Source organism: Mytilus galloprovincialis, chromosome 9 (assembly GCF_965363235.1).
Source record: "Mytilus galloprovincialis chromosome 9, xbMytGall1.hap1.1, whole genome shotgun sequence".
Lineage (NCBI taxonomy): Eukaryota > Metazoa > Mollusca > Bivalvia > Mytilida > Mytilidae > Mytilus > Mytilus galloprovincialis.
The window spans coordinates 62,132,725-62,158,208 of record NC_134846.1 but is presented as its reverse complement, the minus strand read 5'-3'; the positions used below and the strand labels follow the sequence as shown (position 1 = coordinate 62,158,208).

At 33.1% G+C, this 25,484-nt stretch overlaps 2 protein-coding genes across 4 annotated transcripts in view; one reads left to right on the top strand and one right to left on the bottom strand.

The window, feature by feature from the left end:
* Positions 1-4,472: 4,472 nt before the first annotated feature.
* LOC143045543 (uncharacterized) lies at positions 4,473-8,065 on the top strand. Its single transcript, XM_076218121.1, has one exon. It carries the CDS (start codon positions 5,336-5,338, stop codon positions 7,988-7,990), a length of 2,655 nt encoding a protein of 884 aa, XP_076074236.1. The 5' UTR covers positions 4,473-5,335; the 3' UTR covers positions 7,991-8,065.
* Positions 8,066-8,305: 240 nt separating this feature from the next.
* Positions 8,306-25,484, bottom strand: part of LOC143045544 (spermine oxidase-like) — a 41,544-nt gene continuing 24,365 nt past the window's right edge. The window contains exon 4 of one of the 3 annotated variants that reach the window (XM_076218124.1): positions 8,306-9,413. In XM_076218124.1, coding sequence (XP_076074239.1) covers positions 8,459-9,413 — 955 coding nt within the window. In that variant the 3' untranslated portion in view covers positions 8,306-8,458. Of the gene's footprint in view, positions 9,414-18,873; positions 21,991-24,127; positions 25,438-25,484 lie in introns of those variants that run through there. The other 2 variants (XM_076218122.1, XM_076218123.1) reach the window with 2 other exon arrangements.

Below are 25,484 nucleotides of genomic sequence, written 5' to 3'. Positions count from 1 at the left end.
ATCATTAACTTTTTTAATAAACAAAAGTATAACTTCAAATCGTTTTCCGCAAAAATTAAAACTTGCAAGAGTAACTGCTATACATAAAGGAGGACCAAGAGATATTCCCTCAAATTATCGTCCAATTTCTATTTTGAATACCATATCTAAAATTTTAGAAAGACATGTATGTACACAGTTATATGAATTCCTTAACAATAAAAAATTGTTACATATCGCCCAGTCAGGTTTCAGACAAGGTCATTCCTGCCAAACAGCGCTAACTAAACTAATTGACGAATGGTTAAAATATTTAGATAATGGAGAAATAGTTGGTACAGTGTTTTTAGATTTCAGTAAGGCTTTTGACCTTATTAACCATGCCATACTTCTAGAAAAGTTAAAATTTTATCATATCGGAAAACATATAATAGATTGGATAAAATCATATTTGTCTGACAGACAACAAGAAGTCCAATACGCTAACATTAAATCTGATAAATCGTTTGTAAAGTATGGAGTGCCTCAAGGTTCTATTTTAGGTCCGCTGTTATTTTTAATATATATAAATGATTTACCACTTCATGTTAAACAATCCAATATGGATTTATATGCTGATGATTCAACATTGCATTTTCATGATAAAAACATTGAAAAAATAAACAGCATATTGCAAAATGATTTAAATGCTATACAATCTTGGTGTAACAATAACAGTATGAAAATCAATGCACAAAAAACTAAGTGTATGAAATTGGGTTCAAAACAAAAACTTAAACAACTATCAGAATTATGTATTACCGTCAACGAAACATGTATTGAGAATGTCCATTCTTTCAAATTACTTGGAATAGACATTGATGAAAATTTAAGCTGGGAAGATCATGTTGATCGTATATGTAAAATTATCTCATCTAAAGTATCACTTTTATATAAAATTAAAGTATATTTGCCAATACACACAAGGCAACTATTTTATAATGCATATATTCTACCATATATAGACTATTGTAGTTCAGTTTGGGGAAATTTATTACAAAAAGATTCAGATAGAATCATAAAACTTCAAAAAAGAGTAGCAAGAATTATACTGGAATGCGATATTTCTATTCCATCTAATTTCATGTTTTCTTCTTTAAAATGGCTATCTTTTACCAAAAGAATAAAATACCAACAATCAATTCTAATGTATAAAATTGTAAATGGGCTAACACCTGATTACTTAGCAATACTAAATATTGATGATGTGCAACGCCACAACTTACGATCTGTCTCTAATAATGATCTTTTTGTTCCAAGACCAAATACAAATTTTTATAAAAAATCTTTTCATTATTCTGCAACTAAAGTATGGAATAATTTACCACTCGAAATAAAGAAATGTCCTAATGTGGAATTATTCAGGAAACATAGTTATAATCATTTTCTTGAAAATTATATGCAAGTCAACTAATTTGTTTTCCTCTAACAAAACTATATCAAATATTGTCATTTATTACCCTTTGTATATTTCAATGATTGAATTGTGTATATACTAGTAATATATATTGTAAATTATAGTATGAATGTATGAATGTTAACTGCATGCATGTATTTTGTTTGAGGGCCTCAATGAAAATTAGACTATTTCTAATTGAGTTACCCTCTTTAAATAAAGAATTTATTATTATTATTATTATTATTATCCATTTTTAGATGGTGACGTTCCCTTGTCACCATCTTACGGTGTTTATATATCTCAACTTGTACGATTCGCTCGTGTATGTAACAATGTTTTAGATTTTAACGAGAGAAATTTATGTATTACTGAAAAATTATTACACCAGGGTTTTTGATATTACAAACTAGTCAAAACATTTACTAAATTTTATCATCGGTATAAGGACATCATTCGTAAATATAGCTCAACGTGCAGACTTCTTATACGTTCAGGTATTTCACATCCAATTTTTTATGGAAATATTCTTTATAAAGCACAAAGGTGTCAGTATTCACCTCAAAAACTAACAAAACCTTTGAATAGACTTATTAAGAAGGGCTATAGTTACGATACTGTTGTCAGGTCATTAAAGATTGCATATTTTGGCGTTAATATTGATTCACTTATAGGGTCTTTGCATCGGAACTAAACACATTTATTCAAAAACCAGTTGTTGGCATGACACGGGTTATGTTCTTCTCATATATGTTATGATGGTATGATACTAAACCCCTAACGGGAAGGATTGTGCCTGATGTTCATATGATGAAATCATAATCTTTCAGTTAGTTTAATTGAAGTCTGGAGCTGGCATGTCAGTTAACTGCTAGTAGTCTGTTGTTATTTATGTATTATTGTCATTTTTTTATTTTCTTTGGTTACATCTTCTGACATCAGACTCGGACTTCTCTTGAACTGAATTTTAATGTGCGTATTGTTATGCGTTTACTTTTCTACATTTGCTAGAGGTATAGGGGGAGGGTTGAGATCTCACAAACATGTTTAACCCCGCCGCATTTTTGCGCCTGTCCCAAGTCAGGAGCCTCTGGCCTTTGTTAGTCTTGTTTTATTTTAATTTTAGTTTCTTGTGTACAATTTGGAAATTAGTATGGCGTTCATTATCACTGAACTAGTATATATTTGTTTAGGGGCCAGTTGAAGGACGCCTCTGGGTGCGGGAATTTCTCGCTACATTGAAGACCTGTTGGTGACCTTCTGCTGTTGTTTTTTTTTTTTTTGGTCGGGTTGTTGTCTCTTTGGCACATTCCCCATTTCCATTCTCAATTTTATGATTTTCAAAAAGATTATAAGTCGTCAAGACGCGTTATATGGAAGTGCAAAATTTTAAACGAACATACCGACTAATTTTTAAAATAAGTAGAACGGTGGGTTGTGATAATTTATTTTTGTATGAAAATGTGCCCTTATGAATCTTGGTCAACTTTTTAAAGCATTAAATACATTATATAGTCGAAAGAATGGAACGATTTATGGTCATGTAACCTGATAAAGTCGGATTCACATGAACAAAGACTGAATCAGGTGCAGCTGTCAATCGTCTATTAATGTCGGTCTGTTTTCCCTTCAAAGAGTGAGCATATACAATGGAAAACTGGTGAGGAGCCTTATAAAACAAAGATTGAGGACAGTATTGTAAAACGAAGGGATGAAAAACAAAAATAAAACAAATATTTAAATGTGTTTTGATGCTACGGGAATTTTGCATTGATATAAGATTTTTGATTGACTATGTCTAATCTTTAACAACTTATATCAACTTCTATTTAATTTATAAACAACTTTTCTAGACTCGATCCGGATATAATTATTTATTTCGAAGTGCTGTTAATTTTGAGTATTCGATTAGCCTCTCGAATTCCAGAGGATCTTGCCCCATGTGCGTACGAAAACCATGTTGAGTCAGTTGCTTCTCCGGCGAAACACACAATGGGTTTATCTGCTACAAACAACGGTTCAGCAATATCTGATATACATGATTTATGGGAATCGACTGCGAAATAACTATGACGTCGCGCAAGATACTGGTGACAATTTGAAGGTGATTCGAGAAAAATCGGCGGAAAGGCTAACTGTCCGTTTAGGACGCAACAATTTGCAGAATCGCTAAATAATTTTCGTTACCCAATCTAATGGCAACAAAATATCTGTTTTTCATGATATTTTTTTCACGAATAGGTTTCGATTTGAAGCGCTACATTTTATGAAATAGGCAATTTTGCCGTGTAATGCGTAACATTGAACATTGAGATCTCCAAACATTTTTGAGAATGAAATATGGATTGAGTAGCCAAAGGTAGTTCTCATTTGGAAGGAATTAAGAACCATATGTAAAGTTTTGAATTACATAATTTTACTTACATATATGACGTCATACATGTAGAAAAATGACGTCATAGCAACTTTTTGATCTAATGGTGACAAATAATCTAGACTCCAACTGCAAACTTTGAAGATCAAATTCATATACTGAAGGTAATTTTAAAAGGATATCGTTTATATTTATAATTTATAAATTACAAACATTTCTGTTTAAATTGGTACCAAACTTTTTGAGTTTACTTGTTTTAAAAAAAAACTATTGAAAAAATTTAAAATCAGAAAAAATGTCCCGTATCATCTGAAATCCAAACAAATATTCCATTTTGACGATTTCGGGATCTACGATGTATCGCGATTAAATCAGAAGAAAAATACTGATACAGATTTCAAAAATTACAACAAATACTGAACATGATAATATAAATACTGGCTGTTTTTATATTTTATCCTTTTCGCAAATAAAGAAAAGAAAAATCAGAAAAAATGTCCAATGAGACAAAAAACGTCGAAAAATAATGAAACGTCATATTTCACACAGAGTCAATACGCAAAAGAAATTATAAGAAGAACTTGTAAAGAATCGATCTCCAAACATGAAACGATATGGGCATGTTTTTGCCTTAGGGAGCTTCCATTTGATTTTTAAGGGGGGGGGGGGGGGGGGGCTAGAATGAAATTTGAAAAAGAGGGAGGACAGGGGTTTTGAGTGTAAAAAAAAGGCAGACAGGAGTTTCGAGTAAAAAAATAATGAATAAGAATGGAAACGGGGAATATGTCAAAGAGATAACAACCCGACCAAAACGTAGAAAACAGCTCAAGGCCACCAATGGGTCTTCAACATGCGAGAAATCCCGCACCCAGAGGAGGTCTTGAGTAGGCCCCGAAATCCTAATGTATACTAGATCAAGAAAATGGACGCCACTTTTCACTTCGAAACACAGAGATGAACTAAAAGTAAAAAAATATAAAAGACTAACAAAAGCTATAGGTACCTGACTTAGGACAGGCGCGAACTGCGGTGGGGTTAAAAGGGCAGGATGAGCAGTTGGCAAACAAACCCAGGATAAACTTGTAAAAAAAGGCAGGACCAAATATAGTGAAAATAAAAAGGCAGGACCGAGATAACAACTAAAAAAAATGCCGGACAAAATTTTTCATCCTAGCACACCCCCCCCCCCCCCCCCCCCATTAAAATCAAATGGTTGCTCCCTTAATGAAATAAAAATATTATTCTATATTAAAATTCGTAAAAAATGATTTGACTTTAGGAAGTTCTGGAACAATCTAAAAGAAGAGTTACCATATTAGATAATTTTCGTAGACAAAACAAGAGGCACCAATCCCTTCAAACAACCGAAATGATCTCTGGTGTTTCAGGAGAATGATTAGTTCCAAAAAAATAAAACACGAGACAAAAAAGACTCATATTTAATTATTGAATGTATTTATAAACCAACAATCAATTAAAATAATCGGACTTAAAAAAATCAGACCAAAATTTTGTGTACATTCAAATATAAATATGCTTTCAGAAATATGAATAACAGAAAAAAAAGTAAACTTTCGGCTAAGGAAATACTTATTAGGAACAGAGAACGAAAAAGGCTTCAGAAAAATGAAACGAGTAGAAAATCTTATGGAAAGTTGTACAAGAATAAAGAGAGCGAGACAAAAACATATAGTCAAACGATTAATGCAAGAAAAAAGAGAGAACAAAGGGAGAAATCTAAGAAAATAAATGAAAGAAAACTGAAAAATAAAATGAATGTCCGTAAACACAGAGGTAAAAAAAATGTAGAACTTTCATCAATGTCACTTGTTGTACCAGAAGGTTCAAATGTTTTCAAAAACAGAATGGAAAAGGCCAGAGCCCTAAGAAAATTTAAAGAAGGTTTACCAAAATCTCCATCTAAACGATGCGCAGTTATATCGACTTATTTGGCCCGCAGATCCCCTCGATCGCCAACAATAGCTAATCTGAAACATTCAGTTTCGCCAGTTGAAATGGCCGTCGTTGCAGATATTCAAGAAATAATAAAATCTACAAAATTAAAGCGATCTAAGAATGCACGTTCGGTAATGAATTCTGTTACTGCATCAATCAGCGGGGAAAATTTAGCAAACTCGAGAGGTAAAATTAAACTGTGTAAAAATTTAGGTTTGCCAGCAAGAAGGGTTGCTGAAGGCCAGCGTATTAGGTCTAGAATTCTTAAAAGTGAATCGTCTGCATGGGCTCTTACGCAACAGAAAACAAGAAAAGATTCCATTTCAGAAGAAACAAAGAAAACAGTTTATAACTTTTGGCTCTCTGATGGCATATCACACCCGACCGGCAACAAATCCGATATCAAAAGAGAACGATTGGGACCAAACTTATATACTTCGCATATGACACACGTGCTGGAAAAAACACAAACTGATGCGTATTTAGATTTTGTCGCCAAATATCCGGAAATTAAAATTGGACAAAGAGCATTTGAGAAACTTCGACCGTTTTTCGTAAGACCTGCATCTGAAAAAGATAGAAATACATGCTGTTGTAGATATCACGTGGAAGCAAACCTTGTTTTCAAAGCATGTATGAAGTTCAGAAAATCGTGTGACAGGGAAACCGATTCGCAAGAAAGTGACTATCCCGTATTTGAGAAAATGTCAGACCTTATACATATTACGCTATGTCCAAAAGTAAATGGATTTTATAGAAAAAATTGTCTTGACCGAAAATGTAGCCTTTGCGGAGTTGGTAATTTCAAACTTTCACCCAACGAATCACAGTCGTCTTCAACTGTTGAATGGCAAAAATATGAATATATAACTGAAAAATCGAAGGGTAAAAATGTAAGGCGCCGACTGACCCTGATAAAAAAGAAAACTAGCGTAAACGAAATGTTTCTCAATTTAAAAAAGCTTCTCGAAACTTTCCCCGCTCACCAGCACCGATCAAACTGGCAAAGCAATCAACTTAAAAGTCTTGTTCAGAACTTGCCAGTCAATCATTGCATATGCATCCACGATTATTCGGAAAATTATCGCTGTGTCGAGAAAGAAGAAATCCAATCCAATTACTTCCAAAGAACTGAATGCAGCATTCATGTAACCGTCATGCACCGACACGCCATTTTAGAATACGATGGTGTAGACAGTACAGAAGAATTTCCGGAAATAATTACGGAACATTTTTTCGTAATTTCCCCGGACCTGCAACATGATAATGATTTTACAAAATATGTCCAAAAGAAAGTTAAGGAATATTTAGATTCAATATCATACACAGTTGATCATATGCATGAATTCACAGACGGTTGTTCTAGCCAATATAAATCGCGGCACTGTTTAGGAAGTTTATCTACTGCCATCCCTGATTTCGGATATAAAACATTCCATAGAAATTTCTTTGAAACAAGCCATGCAAAAGGGCCTCAAGATGCCGCGGGGGGATTTATAAAAAGACAGGCGGACATATCTGTTCTACGTGGCAATACAGTGATTCAGAATGCGAAGGATTTATTTACGTTCTGCGAAAGTAGCCTTAAAAAGCCAAGAAGTGCATTATTTAAAAGAAGGGTATTTCGATATGTGGACTCAATTGATAGACACAATTCCAAAATATTTAAGCCGATCCAGCAAAATAGACAAATACATCATGTTTTTACTAGTACATGTAATGAAATCATTGTTTCCGATCTCTCTTGTTACACGTGCGATCAATGCATTTTGGGGAATTATCTTAACTGTTTAAATGTAGAAAATACCGGGGTAAAGAAAACTATTAAGCCACGCGAAATAACACAAACTTCTAACGAAGAAGAAGTAGCACAAGACACTGACATTCTTTCAGAAGACATATCAGATTTGGTATCCATAAACTCTGTTGTGGCTGTCAAAACCGACGATGATAATTTTGACTATTATTTAATGAAAATTTCCAAAGGTTCACACGTATTGAATTCAGCAGAGAGTGACAGCTGGGGTGCTACATATCCCCCTGGATTCGAGGTTTTCCGGGGTCATTATTATGACAAAATCAGTGACAATGATCCGTTAAAATATAAACTTTTAAAGACAAAGACTGCTTTGGTACCGACGAAATCTCTGCTATACATACTTGCTGATGTAGATGCCTCTTATAGTATAACTATTTCAGAGGACACCCATCTAGACATTCTTTCTGTATTGGACAATTTGGATTGAAATAAGAATTAAATTATAAAACATCATGCACTGTTGTTTAGCCACTCATAAAATATTTTAGTAGACCTTTCCGATTCAAATGAAATGATTCAACGTGGCTCTGCTTATAATTAAAAAATATAAAATATATATATATATATATATATATATATATATAAGTACGTCTGAGTCAGTGACAACCCTACAACAGATGTATCCATCGGATCGCCATCAATGATGGTGATACATGGCTGTGTACATAATGTATATACAACTCGTCTAAACATAATGTTTAGACGAGTTGTATGTATATATATATTTTTCGTTAAATAAAATATACATGAATATCTTTACTGAAAAAAAATATTCCCATGAAAAAAAACCTGAATGAATCAATGCTTACACATTAGAAATCACATTAGAAAAACGTTACGTAAAAAACAAGAAAATAAGACGGCTTTTTGCTATATTTCCGACGTTACGTTATTATCACCAGTATTTTGCGCGACGTCTATATGCTCCGAGAAAAGAGGGGTCCCTACTCCAGGAAGACGTTTGGGTTAATGATGGCTCCGGAATTTCTTTATTTTTCCAGAACTTTCGTAGGATATCTGTACAAGTACGTGCAACTTCATTCAGAGAAAGTGTTTCCATATGTTTTGAAGCTTTGCCATGTATCCAAGCTAATAGTACATTTTCACATGTCGGTATTGTGCTAAATTTGAATATTGATTTATACCATGCATCATCATCTGAGCTGTCCCATGCAAGTACAATACCACTTTCTTCTTTGCGCCAAAATGGAATTTCATAATAAAGGAATATTTTTCCGACACTGCCAAATCCCATTTTTTCTATTGCCTTAATTTTCTTCTCTGGCAAAGATGGATGAAACAGATTGTCGTGAAATTGCTTTAAATGTCCAAGTGAACATGTGACAATCACATGATCTGCTAAGTATTCTTCAACGTTTTTGTCTTCTGTTTCACAGATGACTTTAACCGTCGATTGTTCGCTTTTCCATTGAATGCTTACAACATTCCTCTTAAATTTTAGACTACTATCTGTTAAATCTTCTTTTAAAGCCTTTAACACAAGAGAGTATCCATGTGACAGAATGACGTCATTATCATCGTCATATTCACCTCCCATCTCGTAACAATTTGCTGAAGCTAATTTCAAATCATCTCCTACGTATAAACCTAAGTATCCGCTCATTATTTTGCAAAACATCAGCAGATGTGTTTTCTTTTCGTCGTTTAACTTTCTTTTGTCTATGTCCTCTGTAAAACGTTTTTCTATGTAGTCTTGACAACTTAAATCTTTTTTAAACCTGATACCGTCCTCAAGTTCGTCTTCGATTTTTTCAATTATTTTCCAAGCATTTTTCACGGTGAGTTTGTCTATTTCGGTACCCCTTTCAGTTAACGTCTTTTCTTTCTCGCTAAATAAGAAAGAAATAAGATATATTTAGTAAAATCAATAATTCTTAAAACGAGAGGATTCTAAGAGCCTGATTAGTTCACCTGGAATTTTTGGTGTGGATCTTTCATCAATAAATACTTTTCTGTTAAATGTATATTAAGGATGTACTTAGGTGATCGTAGGTGAAGTTAAATAAATCAAGAATTCAAAATTGATACTTTAAGGTCTTTAAGCTGGAAGAGTATTAGGATCAAAATAAGCTAAAAATATTGATAGATAATGGAGCTACTTTTCGAGATATTTCGTTTATAAAATATGTCGGGGAAAAGGCTGACTCGGACTTTTCCCTTATATTTGCAAGGTATCATTTTGGTCTCAAACCAAAAGAAAGAAAATCAAGAATCTGCTTAAATTTTATCAAGTGACTTTTTAAGTTTTCTTTATATAAATAAGCAGTGTAACCAATAAATGTGCATAGAACTAAATTATGTTTACCTATTATTTACTGTAATTGTATAATTCAAGATGGCGGTATACCCCCTGAACAACCGTAATCGACCGTGTAAGGGCTGTATATCCAGTCAAGGTCGATTAAAACATCCATTAACTGCTTTTTACCCCTAATTCTATTAAATTAACACAAAAATTTACACTAGATACCATATGGATCATTCACATCAAGTTCAGTTGAAATTCAATCAACAGTTTCATAGGAGGAGATCATAGAAAAAAATTACGAGGACGACGACAGACGCGAAGTATTTGCATTAGATCTCATGACCTGTGGGCCAGGTGAGCTAAACAAATGATAATAACGAAAAAGTGGATAGACATGTATACGTCTTTAAAATAGATATGTACAACTAGAAAATGTAAGATGTTCCCGACAGAACTCATAATCGACCTGCAAATAATATTCATCAATCTTAGAGAAATAATTCTGCCTTTTCTATACACTGATATTGTAAAGAAGAGATCTTGTATAAAACAGTCACATCAAAGTAAATAAACAAGAGTCTAATTATGTGAAAAAGAAAAACTTTACAATCTATCTAAATTTGATAACCGAAATATTTCCTTTTAAAGGTTAATAACCCTTCACATTTCAATTAAACAAACATTATAAAAATAAAAATTCTGTTTATTTATTTATTCTATAAACTTGTCAATTGTAGTACCTTCAGCAGTATATACCTACGATAGAACTCATCGGGACTCGTTGACTCATATAATCGTCTTTTCGTCCTTGTCAATCTTACCGCAGATTTATATACCAGTATTATATTGTAAAGGAGCAATTTCGAAGACAGAGCAGATTTCAGATTTCAGATGATTTACCATCAATCCTTTCTTGTGAAACAAAGAAACTGCCTTTCCCCTTGCTCCAAAACGGCTTTTCTTAATGGAGTTTGGGGCTATAGGTGATGTTTCATGGCACTATTTGTTTTCTTTATATTGTTACAGTAAAGGGTACCAATTTTTTTCGAATTTAGAATTTGCGATGGTCCTAGTTGGAGAACGTATTTTGTAAAGTGAACATTTGTTGTTGCTTTGCTGTCTCTTTGACATATGCCTATTATCTTTTATAGAGAAACTTTTTAAAATCTCTAGCATTTAGTTAATTTCTTAACCAATCATTCAGTTCGGATTTGACATTATGGTGCAAAGGTATCATTTATTTTGTTGGTATTTACCGAAGTTTTTGTTCATTCTTTTACACACAACGACCAAATGACCATTATCAGAGTCGAATAATAATATCAGATGGAAACAAATTATTAATATAATTATTAAAATAAATTCACGTTTTTGAAACAAGCAGAGCGAGTTGATAGAGTAAAAAGTTTGTTTTGCAGAAGGGTATCTACAATGTCCCCCGGTGTATAGACCACGACAAATTTCCAATATCAGCATAAATAAATTCAAAGGTCCGTTAAACGTCAGACAAAGTGTTTAGATACTGTCATACTCCAAGGCAAGGATTATAGAGTAGGCACACATCTCAAACTATGGTTGCCTAATATGTCTTATTTAAAGTGTTTTGCTATTTGAAGAAATTCTGTGTTTGTTACATTTCTTTGAAAATTTCTGTTTTAATTTATTCAAAACTTATTTTAAACTTGGAACAATTTAGACCTTTATACATTTTAGACACCTACAAACATATTATCTTTACATTTATGTGGTTATTGCAGTTGGGGTGCTGTGTTAATTAACGAAAAATATTCCTAACAGACGTACTGCGAAGTCCGCACAGTATGAAATCGGTATCCTTGGATATATATCTAGAACTTGGTTGGTACAAGTTTTGGTGTTCTGTCAGCCACTAAATTAAAAGTATAGCATACCACTGTTTCTGTATGGATATGATTTCAATGAAAAATTCTATTCAAAATCAAGTCGATATGCTTAGACTTAAAGGTTTTGAACAGTGAACGTTAAATAGACCATTTTACTTTTGATGAACCCACAATTATTTATGCATATGACTCCCATAGCTTTAGTGTCGATTTGACCCTATGACGTGTTTGTTAGAAACACGTGATGGACTGCTATTGGCATTTACCCATAATTGGGTGTTTTAAATGAAAACAGAAATAAAATATTGAATTAGGTTATCATTGTATTGAGCAATAGATATATATGATTATATACGCATTTACGTTATTTCAATTTAATAAATAATGATAATACATAGAGGTGTGCAGTCTAGTCAATGGTCCAGAGTAACACACAATTGGTCATACTTATATGACCCATTTATTTTTAAATATTACAAATTACGAATCTCATTTACTTTGATATTAGACATTAATCAAATATATGAAAACTACCATTATCATGTTTCACAGTGTAAACTCTGTTTAACCATTTTTTTTTATTTATTTTACTTTTATATAATGTTTAATTCAGTTCGTTGTTAACCATTATTATTATAGTATTAATGAATGGGTGTTTTTATAATGGCCCTGTTATATGTCCAAGGTCTGTAATAATGGTCGAGGAAGTCTGTAATGGCCCGAGGCAACGCCGAGGTCCATTACAGACATCCGAGGCCATTATTACTGACTGAGGACATATAAAAGGGCCATTATAAAAACACCCATTTCTTAATACATTTATTAACCAACTGAACAAAAGTGTATGCGTTTCTGCCAACTTGATGTACCCTCTTACTCTTTTAATGACAGTTTAGTTTGAAAAAAAATATTTGTACTTCACCATGATAAAGCTTTTAAATATACCAAATATCCAAGATATAAAGTTGAAACAAGTTATGTGTTGAAAAACAGGATGAACAGTGATCCCTTAATATGGTTCTTTAATGTTGGTTGCTGGTTACTAAATAAAATAAAATACAAAAAGGTATTATACTCTTTACAACTTAATTTTATTAACTTTATTAAAAACCCTTACTCACTGTGTATCATCGCCACCGGAAATTGGGTACTAACGAAGCGGAGAGAAATAGAAAAAAAAGTAAACAAGTTAAGAATTCATCCAATTTAAAGCATTTCTACTCATTTGATGAGGATGTCGCTTAAGAATTGATTTTCTGATATATAATTCTTTAAATTATTAAGCCGATAAGTACAAAATTAATACAAGATTTTGTGTAATACTCCAAAACTTGCCACTTAGTACCGGAAAATTTCGAGGTCGATCGTCCTCTGTCGCCCCATTCTGAAGATATTGAACTGTTTTTCATTATTTTTCCAAACACGTTTTTAGATTATTATAGTGTGGCATCATATTTACTGAAATTTGTTGTCAAAAAGATGTATTTTAAAGAATATAGACCATAAGAAATAAAGTCTAGTGTACGGCAACTTGCTCGTGTTGACAAATTTACTGTATGGCAACTTGTTTTCAACTGTATGGCAACTTGCTAATTATAGAATAGTTATTTACCGTCCTTTCAAAGAAAATGAAGTATTAAGTTCAAATATTTAAGGGGGGGTGGGGTACCCTTTTATGTTCAACTGTTTTTGTCCTTTTCAAGGTTTTAATTTGTTTTAAATTGTTATTTCACTGATAAATTTTAAAAACTGTTAACTGTTTTTAACCCACTGTTTGTAATCTGTTTTGTTAAAATTTGCAATGTTGTTAACTGTTTATTTGTTAACTGTTATTTACATTAAAATGTGCTGTCCATCTCTGTTGCTTTCACAAAGGAGTGACAAACAGCATATATGTAACTGTACATATCTTTAAAAAATATTTGAGTATAGTAAATCCTTGATAAAATTGAGAATGGAAATGAGGAAAATGTCAGATAAACAGAAGCCCGACCAAATATATAGAAGAAACAACCCAACGCAACGAGAAAATTATGCACTAGGGTGTGGTGTTAATTCACAGATAGGACAAAAAACTTAGAATTAACACTCATAATTTTTAAACACCCTCTTTCCCTTCCTTCCTAATAAATAAGGCTTACTATTTGAGTTATGCATGTGTATATTTATGGAAAGAGAATCGTCCATAAATTTGATTTCCAATAGTAATAATGGTGAAATATAATCTTCTTTTTTTTGTGTAACCATGGCAACAACCAGCATTTATTTGATACCAAATATTGCAAAATAGGGGATTGAACATGTCACAAAGATCTCAAAAATTTGGTCCGAAGGAAAATTTCAATCAATAAGAGTGATACCTTTTCTGAAACCATAGACATATATCTATCAAAAGGTAAAAAAAAAATCATATGCATTTCTGCTGTTTTTTTTCCATAAAATTGAATTGAAAAGATCGAGCGTCAAATCTTTGTTGAAAAACATTACAAAATTTCTAAATCTATGGCGGTACGGGTAGGAACGTATGGACGTTCAAACTGAAAAATGGCTTATAAAACATGCTAAAAACAATCTAAATGTTCATATAAACCCACTAGGAAGGATATACTATTATCCAAATATCCAAAATCAATTCAATTGTACAAAAACTTTCATATTTAGAAAATTCACCATGGCTATAATGCGAAACTAAACTTGTACTTGTGTATTGATATACCCAGGGCCGTAACTGCCTATGAGGCAGGGGAGGCAATTGCCTCCCCTGAATTTTCTACACCAAATTTTTTTTATATAAATATTAATATAATGATATATATGTAATAAAATGAAATATTGACAATATGTACACGAAGAACTTGAATTTATATTATAAACAACACAAGTTTACAGTTTTAACAGTGTTATCATGATACGTGATATATCTGTCATTTTCTGGATTTTTTACCGAAAGTGAACCGTTTCAGTATTTTATTTTTCGTGTGGCCGTCCGTCTGTTTTCAGTATTCGAACGAGAACACATTTGAAACTTTGCTTTCGACAATTTTGAATAAAACTTAACTATTCACATTTATTTAGGGGCTCCATTAAGCAGAAGAAGTTCCCTTTGTATTGTGAATCTTTTATGATATTGGAAATTCGTTACCGGCTGAATCAGCTGTTGTGTCATTTTTTTAAAGTCTCCCGGCCGATCGTACGAGAACATTATGTTCCATACCTTAGTAGTTAAACACTCCCATTTTTTGAAGCAGAGACTTTCTAAACTAAGTATATACTAGTTTAGAAAGTTATACTAGTTTAGAAAGTCCCTGGTTGTAGTTATATACATGTCTGTTCAGCTTTCAACAATATTAAAAGTCAAGGTCCTCGACAAAAAAATATCTTGCTTTCTATGATCTTGCTTTATATGTTTTTTTTAACTTACCAGTTTGATTTCTAACAAAAATATCTTTAAATACAGATAATAATTGTTTTTATAATAAATTGCTTCAAGGATCAATTGAGAACAAAATCCGCGGTCACAATGTATTTAATGTTAATAATTGTACGTCAAAGTACGGCCTTCAAGACGGAGCCTTGGCTTACCCCGAACAGCAATCTCAGTTTGTTTTTGCATAAAAATTGCTTCCAGATTCAAGCAATACTGATGTTTCTTAAAGTAAGTAAATCGAAGGAAAACGGGTCTTTTTTAGCCATTTTACTGCGAGAAAAAAATCTCTAAGGGGCCTCAATCGGCGGTCCTAAACCCCTGCCTCCCCTGAATTCGAACCCTAGTTACGGCCCTGATACCTGAAGCTGTCTCCTAAGTGAGCAATCATTTAACTACAAAAAGGGGGTAGAAGTTCAATGTTTGTTCTTAAAACATATAAATGAACCAAAATTTAAAAAATGAAATAAATACAAGACTATATACAAATGTAGCAAAGGTTACGGACATGCAGGTGCAACAAATGCGGCAGTGTTAAACATGTTTAGGGATATCTCATGCCCCTCTTTATACGTCTAACCAATGTAGTTATATCTGGCTTCTATTTGTAATGTATCCAAAACGTTAAAAGGAAAGGGCACTTCTTATCCAGCTGAAACCCTGGTCAGTCCTATGATGAAAATAATTGAGATGTATATGAAATGTTTGATAAGTTATATTGACCCAGAGTACCTGGACGGAATTGTGAAAAATAAAGTACCTTTTCAATTTGCAATTCGCAAAATAACTGAACAGTGTGGCCTGGTAGAAGAGGCCGAAAAATGAGGACTTGGTTCTCAAATTGATGTCAAATTGCTAGTCTAAGACTTCAGAAATGTAAAGATGGAGATTTTTATTTCAGCTCACAGTTCTTAATTAGGACTTGGAGATGTAATTCCTTTTAATAGAATCATGTAAGCAATGAGTCGTATGAAAAACCCTGACTGAGATGTAACCATAATTTATAAGAGCCCCGCCCTATAGTATTCACTCATTCTGTGTGTTTTACTTTCCTACGTCATGAAGATAACCCAAGTTGCTACGACTGATTGACATAAAACATTTACTCAACAATATACATAACCAGAAGAAGCCTCCCTTTTGATTTTTGAAGCATTTTCGATTATTCATGAAATAGTCCTTTTTCTTGGAGTCAATCACTCCGTCTGTTTTTCCATCCGTTCAATTGTCTGTCCATGTGTCAATTAAAAAAATATGGTACTTGCGTGTGTCTTCTGAAAATTAGTCAGCTTCATATAAGATTCCTTATGGAGCTTGGCATTTCTGCGACTTTGTACAGTGGTTTTCAAACTTTTGTATACATTGAAAATATATGCACTTCCCCTTTTCATTGCTTTTGAGTTCGTTTGGAAAAAGTAAATTAAAGTTGCTGTTAACTCTTATCAGCATTTAAAATTTGTTGTTAACAGTTTTTGCCAAAATCGAGGTGTTGTTAACATGTTAACGGACCCCCACCCCCCCCCCCCCCCATATCTAATTATGCATTAGATAAAATGCATTAGATAGAAATACCATTTGCTTCACAGCATTTAAGATGTATACAAATTATATATTTTCAAAAAGAAACAGACAAGAAAATTAATTCGAAATGCAATTCACGATTTTTTTCTCCTTACTTTCGATGAAAACAAAGTATTTTCTTAATTTTGTCTGTCCGAATTTTCGATCCTGTGGTTCGGTGATTTTCGTTGCTTCATCTCTATCTTATTTGTTGTTTTCATAAATTGTTTCAGTGTTACACTGTATATAAGTAAGGCCGTTAGTTTTCTTGTTGAGTCCTTCCACATTTTTCTGTCAGTGCTTTTTATAGCCGACTACAAGCTGAGACTACAAGCTGAGACTACTATAACTGTTATAGTAGTCTCAGCTATATAAGGTACGAGTTTTCGTAGGAGTTTTCGTTGTTGAAGGCCGTACGATAGCATATACTTTATTTTATCCTGATGGATAGTTATCTTATTTGCTATCATACCACATCTCCACTGTTTTTTTAAAGCTAGCACCAACAAACGATGAATGGACGGTTTATTTTATTGAATTTACACTAAAACAAAAAGACAACAGTCGCTAGTAGTATAACGATATATAAATGTATTTAGGATAATATGGTTGAAAAAACCTTTTTGTACAAAATCGAAAAGCGGTACGCAACAGAGGCCTTCTGAACTGAATTAACGGCATGTATTTAATAATATTTGATAAGTTGGACATTTTGTATATTTATAAGCCTGTAAAGCTTTGATATCAACAAAATATCGTCACCTGATTTTATCTAAACAGTGATTAATTTCCTCTTAAAAATATGATATATTGCAAGACGCCGTACACACAAAAGTTGTTATTTTGCAATTCGCCGTACAACGTCCTGCAATTCGCCGTACAACAAACAAACAATGTTTTTGTCCATATTCTTTAAAAAACATGTTTTTGACAACAAATTTCAGTAAATATAATGCCACACTATAATAATCTAAAAATGTGTCTAGAAAAATAATGAAAAACAGTTCAATATCTTGAGAATGGAGCGACAGAGGACGATCGACCTCGAAATTTTCCGGTACTAAGTGGCAAGTTTTGGGGTATTACACAAAATCTTGAATTAATTTTGTTCCTATCGGCCTAATAATTTAAAGAATTATATATCAGAAAATCATTTCTTAAGCGGCACCCTCATCAAATGAGTGGAAATGCTTTAAATTGGATGAATTCTTAACTTGTTTACTTTTTTTTCTATTTCTCTCCGCTTCGTTAGTACCCAATTTCCGGTGGCGATGATACACAGTGTTACTGGGCTTAATACAGACAAACTGGGCATTAATACAGGGCCATTACAGAAAAAACAGGGCCATTACAGAAAAACAGGGCCATTACAGAAAAAACAGGGCCATTACAGAAAAATAGGGCCATTACAGAAAATATGTAATTTTTAATAAACAATCATTTTTGGCTATAATGTACATAGATGGTTAATAAATAAAAGTAAAATAAGAATATTTTCCTAATAAAATAAATTATCATTATTTCTGCTCGTTACCCTGATTGGCAAATAAATGAGGTTCTTTGTTTGTGCGTTAGGTATCATTTTATACAAGAATCTTTTCAAAATGGAGGTTATAAGAAAAACTGTATATACATTCTATTATATTCAATATAACTATGATAAAAAGAAAATAAGTGTACATATATTTCATATATAAATTTCACATTCATAATTAGAAATACTAAGTACGAGTAATTGTTAACTTATACTACAGATATTTATATATTGGATTAGGAAACAAAAACAGTGATTTTATATTCCGAAGGACCGGTCATTTACTTTTCAATCTTAACTCAGATCGAAATCGACTTTTTTTCAACTTAATTTGAAACTGCCTGACTTATGCTTTAACCGATAAAAAATTGTATTTTAATATATCATAACAGTTTTATAACATTGACATCATCTATGTATTAAGAAAGATTTTCGGATTTTTCTCACGATTTTAATCGTTACGGAAAATCTATGACTTAGATGACTAATGATAATCATTTGTTTTAAACAGTCGGTCTCTTTTTTTTTTTTTTTTTTTTTTTTTGGCACTTGCCTCCGGACAAGACTCAGTACAGGATTTTCATTAGGGTATCGGATGCCACGAATTCATGTAATAGAAACTTCCTTCCTATCTGGAACTTCTGACTTCACAAACGTTGGGTTGTTTTTTTTGGGGGGGGGGGATTCGCCTTGCTCAATACTTGGCATTATGTGTATTGTGTTTCATATAGTCGTTTTTTACGATGATGGTTATTCTTCGACACCTTTGGTATTGTTTTTTTTTTCAAACAAAATGGTCATCGTCCACATGTAAAATATCGATCATTTCATAATAGTATAATATACTAGTAACCAGTAAGTAAAACACGAACATCAGGCTACCTTACTAACTTTCACATTTTCTAGTATCTTATAATGCTCTCCATGTTAATAAAATATACCACAAAGTACGCAACTAAATGTTTGAATCGTCAATCTGCAGTAAAAGCCATTTTATAATTTAGATTTCACTCCCCTGTTAGGATTCCAAGAAGATATTATTTTTAAAAGATTGCATATATTTTACAAAGGTTATTTTGCTAGATGGCTTGATTTGTCTACATAATCAATACACATTGTGACATGACTCCCTATATGTAATCCCCCAAGGGTGACTTGGGAAACGAAATATGATAACTTGGTCTTCTTCCGACCGGCAGTAAAAGTTAACGCTTGCCAAAGTGGGGCGTCCATTTGGCTGTGCAGAATGTATAAAGATTACAGCCATGTCCAGTCGGAATGGGGACGTTACATCCGATGCCTCGTGTAAAGAGAGTGCCATGCTCTTTGCATGTTAAAAGAACCCTTGCAACAATATCCAATATACCCTCATTTTCTAGTGGTAGTCCATTTATTCCGCATGGCCTCTATTACAAAACCTACCTATTGCATTTATTGTTAACTTGTTCTCGTCCTGGACATGCATGTACTTATAAAATATTTGAATGGCTGTAATATGAACCAGTCTATATGATATAGTGAGAATACTTTTAATCTGTAAGATGATAACAGAAATGTTTGTGACAATAAGTTGTAGTAGTTCAGAGAAAATTAGCAATATTATATTTTTTTAGATGGTGGTCACGTTAATCGGTTTTGAATGGTTTGCAAGTAGATGTACTTTAAATGGTTCGGGTTGAATATGTAATTTCAACCCTTTGAAGGAACTGAATAAGATTGAAATTAATTTCTTCTAGTTGTCTGCTCATAGACCGTTATTTGTATTCCCGCGCTTCATGGGATATAGCCATTCAGCACGACAGGGCCGACTCGACTAGACGTGTTTCTCAGTTAATTTTTATTTGTTTTGTCTTGCTTATGTGAAGTTATTTGATGTTATATGAAATGTTTTGATTTCAGTAGTAATCATAAATTACTTGACTATATTTTTTCGACATGATATTATGTATCATATTGTACAATTAAAATCAGCACATGGCACTGTCGTGTGGGTATTCAATTTGAACTTTAGTTTGATTTTATTAGTCTTATGTACTTAAGAGTTGGGTAGTCTATGGGCGTAGTAACTTCTTTATTATGAAACAACAAGTTAAGACCTTGGTGCGCCCTAGCATTTTTCTGCCTGTAATCAAGACCGACCAAACCATAAACATTTGAAATCAACAATGTATAAATACTGGAATAATTTTTGAATTGAATGAGCTGTATGACCAAATGGGACCTATAAGGAGAATAGACAAATCCATAATTATATTTGATGATATTTCGCCAAATGAATACAATAGCCCTCTCTGTACAAACACCAGTCTTATTTTGAAGCATAGAGATCATGAAAAAAGATAGTCTGTTTATTATATTTTCTATTCATGCGTATAACAAGTGATGATTCCTGTATTAGTAAGAATGCCAGTTTTGAAACAATTTTACTGCTGGATTTAAGTTTTAGTTAAATATCAAGATAGAGCCGGTCATTACCCTTTCTTTTTCTTCTGAAATTAGCCTCAAATTTAATATATAAAAAAAAGGTTCTCTGATATTGTTTTCATTGATCATGACACAGTTAGGGTTAACGTTTAATAAAGTAGAAAGATATCATTTTTAAATGATACGTTAACTAGTGTTTGGAGAACTTATCTCTGAAATTGAGTTTCATTTGGAATAAAAAATGTGAATTCGTTCTGCCTCGCGAATTCCTGAACTTCTTGCCCCATGTGCATATGAAAACCACTTGTCGTGAGTTGCTTCCCCTGCAAAGCATAAAACTGGTTTTTCGCCAACAAAAAGTGGTTCTGCAATATCCGTTACGCACGTTGCATTTGATTTGGTAGACAAGTAACTATAAGCTCCATGGAATAATGGATCTGAACACCACGATGTTATTTTAACTGATGTTGGTTCCGGGATATCCTTGTCGCCCAAGTATTGCCGTAAAAGGTTTGTACATCTTTCTGCAATAGCGGTATCTGTAAGGGATTTAATATGGTCAGTATCGCTTCCATAAATCCATATTAACAAAACATTTGAACAGGTTGGAATTTCACGAATCCAGTATGCTGACTCGTATCCACAGCAGATTCCAGATGATTTACCATCAATCCTTTCTTGTGAAATAAAGAAACTGCCTTTCCCCTTGCTCCAAAACGGCTTTTCGTAATGGAGGAAAATTGCTTCAACTTTTCCTGGTTCAAACCTTTCAATAGCTTCGATTTTAACGTTTGGCAGGGATGGTTCAAAAAGTTGTTCATGGTTTTGCTTCAAATGACCAAGTGGACATGTTATGATAACATGATCAGCAACGTATTCGTCAACTGAGGTATCAAAATCACAATATATCGTGACCTCCTTGTTGTCAATACCACTATTCCACTGAATTTGGTTCACATATCGTTTGTATCTGACTGTGTTAACTGGAAGCTCATCTACTAGACTCTGCAAAACGCCAGACAAACCTTGCGGAACAGTGATATCTACGCCATCGATTTCTTCGCTCATGTGCAAGAGGTTGGCAGAAATAAATCTGGCCTCGTCTCCTGTAAACAAACTAAACCCTTTCATCAACGAATCAAGGACAGTTTGTATCTGTACGCTTTCGTTTTCTTTTCTTTGTTTAAGTTTCTCTTGAAAACGTATTTTAAAGTAATCTTCACAGGATAGCTGCTTACTGTTATCAATTTCCTCATCAAGCTCTCTCTCAATATCTTCAAATATTTCCGTGGCTAGCTGTACTATCTTACTATCTATCCTACTACCACACTGGGTTAGCCAAGGGTTGTCCTTCCTGCAATGAGTTACTAGAAAATATTGTGATATGTTACATCGGATTCGCTACCTCTTCGTTATACGACTGTTGGCATTTCTCACAGGAGGAGGTAAAAATCGCTGATCATTAAAGTCCTGTCAAGTTTTACAAAAGATAATTTTAAATGTACATTTTAAAAGGTGTGGTAAATTTTTCAGTGTCCAGCGGAGTTACGAATTTACTTGCAACTTTTGATTTACAGTACATACAATTATTCCGTAAATTAGATCTATGTCGTGAAGATGGATTATTATGGATTAATATGATGTTATATTTTGAAATAAGAAAGGATGAAAAGTAGAATTTATATAAACTTGAGGTTTTACATGAGACACTAAGCAAAATAACATAATTTGTTTTGAACCCATCAAAATTCTATACAATTCATCAACAGCACATTGGAAATATAGTCCCTAGTGTTGACAGTGGGTTACTTGCCATTAATTTTTATACCTCTTCCAAATTTATTTCTCCATGTTTAATGCCTCAAATTGCAAGTAGGGGGGTGAAATTACACTGTAAAAAAAATTGGGTCCAGAATTTTAAAGGAAAGTAGTGATTTCGTCCAGGTGAAAAAGGTTGAAAAATAGCACTTCGGAAGCTGTCAAAAGATTTCAAGACGCCCTAAAGATAAAATTGTCCATATATTGAGTTAGAGACGATGAAGTTTTCTATAATTTTGATATAATTTGTCCCAAAAGTAGTACAACACACTGTAAAAGTTTCTTTGAGAAAGCGCAGGTGGGATTTTTTTTATTTTCATTTATGTTCTAAAAGAAATGCACTACGAAATAATTGTGGTCTCGGACCATTTTATTTGTATGTTTAGATCCTTTTTAGCTAGCTGTTCGGTGTGAACCAAGGCTCCGTGTTGAAGGCCGAACTTTGACCTATATTGGTCGACTTTTACTAATTGTGACTTGGATCGAGAGTTGTCTCATTGGCATTAATACCACATCTTCTTATATTTATTAAGTCTATTTGGGTGGATGTTTACTAACTACCTCTATTCGAAACAGTATAAAAAAAGAAGATGTGGTATGATTGCCAATGAGACAACTATCCACAGAAGACCAAAATGACACAGACATTAACAACTATAGGTCACCGTATGGCCTTTAACAATGAGCAAAGCCCATACCGCATAGTCAGCTATAAAAGGCCCCGATAAGAAAATGTAAAACAATTCAAACGAGAAAACTAACGGCCTTATTTATGTAAAAAAAAAATGAACGAAAAACAAATATGTAACACATAAACAAACGACAATGCATTTTACGCTTACAGCACCATTTTGTACATTCGAAACAAGTGGAATTGAATAGAAGACATTTGTGCCGTTCAGAATCTTCGTCAAAGTTTTATTCACTTTGATTCGATTAATCGTTAATATGTCAAACAGTGCTCGTTCTAAATATGTATGACGTATTTGCCGGTCTTTACAGTGACTATAATAATTACGAAATTACTGGACTGACAGTAAAATATATTTCATGAGAAAAAAAATATGAAACATAATATTAACTTATATATGAGGGCAATCGATCTGAAAAGAATATAGGTGATAATGGTGAATGGAAATAGGTGATAATGGTGAATGGAGACGTTGTTCATGTGTCAAACAGTTTTCGTTCTAAATATTTATGACGTATTTGTCGGTCTTTACAATGACTATAATAATTACGAAATGAATGGACAGTCAGCAAAATATATTTCATGAAAAAAAATTATGAAACAGATTATTATTATTTAATGTATAAGGGCATTCAAACTGAAAAGAATGTAGGTTGTAATGATGAATGGAATGGGTGATGAGGATGAATGAAAATAGGTGATAATGGTGGATTGAAATAAGTGATAATAGTAAATGGATGCCTTTACTTCTAGCGATAAATAATGCATGCATATTAGATTATCAGCACGATCATATTTTTATATGATATGAACACACTAGGTTTGATTTTTAATATTCTTGCTCATAAATACTATAGTAAAAAGTTTGCAGGAGAGCATGCCAACTATCCCGGTATCATCACTCGTACTTCGTGCCAACCAGTCATAAATCTTACTTCTCGATGATGTTTGCTAATAGGGCGGAAAAGAATCAGTAAAAGCCTTCAAGGTTTTTGTGTTATGAATTTATACACTATATATTTTTGTATCCATAATACCCCAATAAACGGTCATATGCATAAAACATTAGCAAAATATATGTTTCATTCCTATTTCATGATTTTATTTAAGTTCTTTCTTTTATAGGTTCAAACTATCACAAAAATTGTCAATGCTTTGCACGTCTATTTTGTTCATTTTATATAATAATCTATAACTCTTTCAGCCTCACGAATTCCCGAAGACCTTGCACCGTGTGTTGTTGAAAAGTATCTTTCCTCTGTTGCTTCTCCTGCAAAGCACACGACTGGTTTCCCATCATTATATAAAGGTTCAGCTATATTTTTAATGTCAGCTGACTGTGAATGAACAGCATAATAACTGTAAGACCCAAGAGTAAAAGGATTTGAGCACCAAAATGACCTCTTGATACCAGTTGGACAGATATTATTTTTCTTCGTGAATTTTTGCAGTATATCTTTACAAGTTTCTAAAACAAAAGAATCTGACAACGTTTCAATATATGCTGCGGCATCTCCGTGTATCCATGCTACTAATACATCTGGATTGTTAAGGACCTCATCGAAAGCAAATATTGACCTATACCATTGATCACTATCAAAACTATCTAGCTTCTGCTTCCAAGCAAGTTTTATTCCTCCGTCGCCTTTACTCCAAAATGGTTTGTCAAAAAATAAAAATATTTTGTTTACTTTTCCAAAACCCATTCTGTTAACAGATTCCTTTTTTTCTACAGACAATGTAGGTGTGAACAGGTCATTGAGATGGGCTTTCATATAACCAAGAGAACACGTGAGTATCACGTGGTCCGCTACATATTTTTCGTCTGCTGCATTACTATTACAACAAATGTTCACCTTACCGGACGAATTGCAGTAGTCAATTGACTTAACAACCTTTTTAAATTCTACTGGGACATCTTTTATTTCTGCTGTGATGGTTCGTAAAATTTCACAAAATCCAGGTGGAATCTTAACGTTTCCACCAGAAATGTTTTCAAACAATCCATTTAGATTCAATGATACCTTCTCTAAATAATCGCCTTCATGAAATCCCAAATAGTTTATCATACAGTGGAACGCAGCCTTAACCAAATCCTGGTCCTCGGGTTTAAATTCGTTTAGTGCGGTTTCCAAACTACTTTCCATAAATTCAGATTGACTAATTTGTATATCCGTTTTGTGTACAAATGTACTTAGCGTGTCTTCAATATTGCAAAAGATGTCCCAAGCTTTAACTATCAATGGTTTAGGAATGATTGACCCGTCTTCAGTACACCAATCACCTTCAATCCTGAAACATAATTGCGAATGACTTCTACTATCGAGCGCACTACTAAT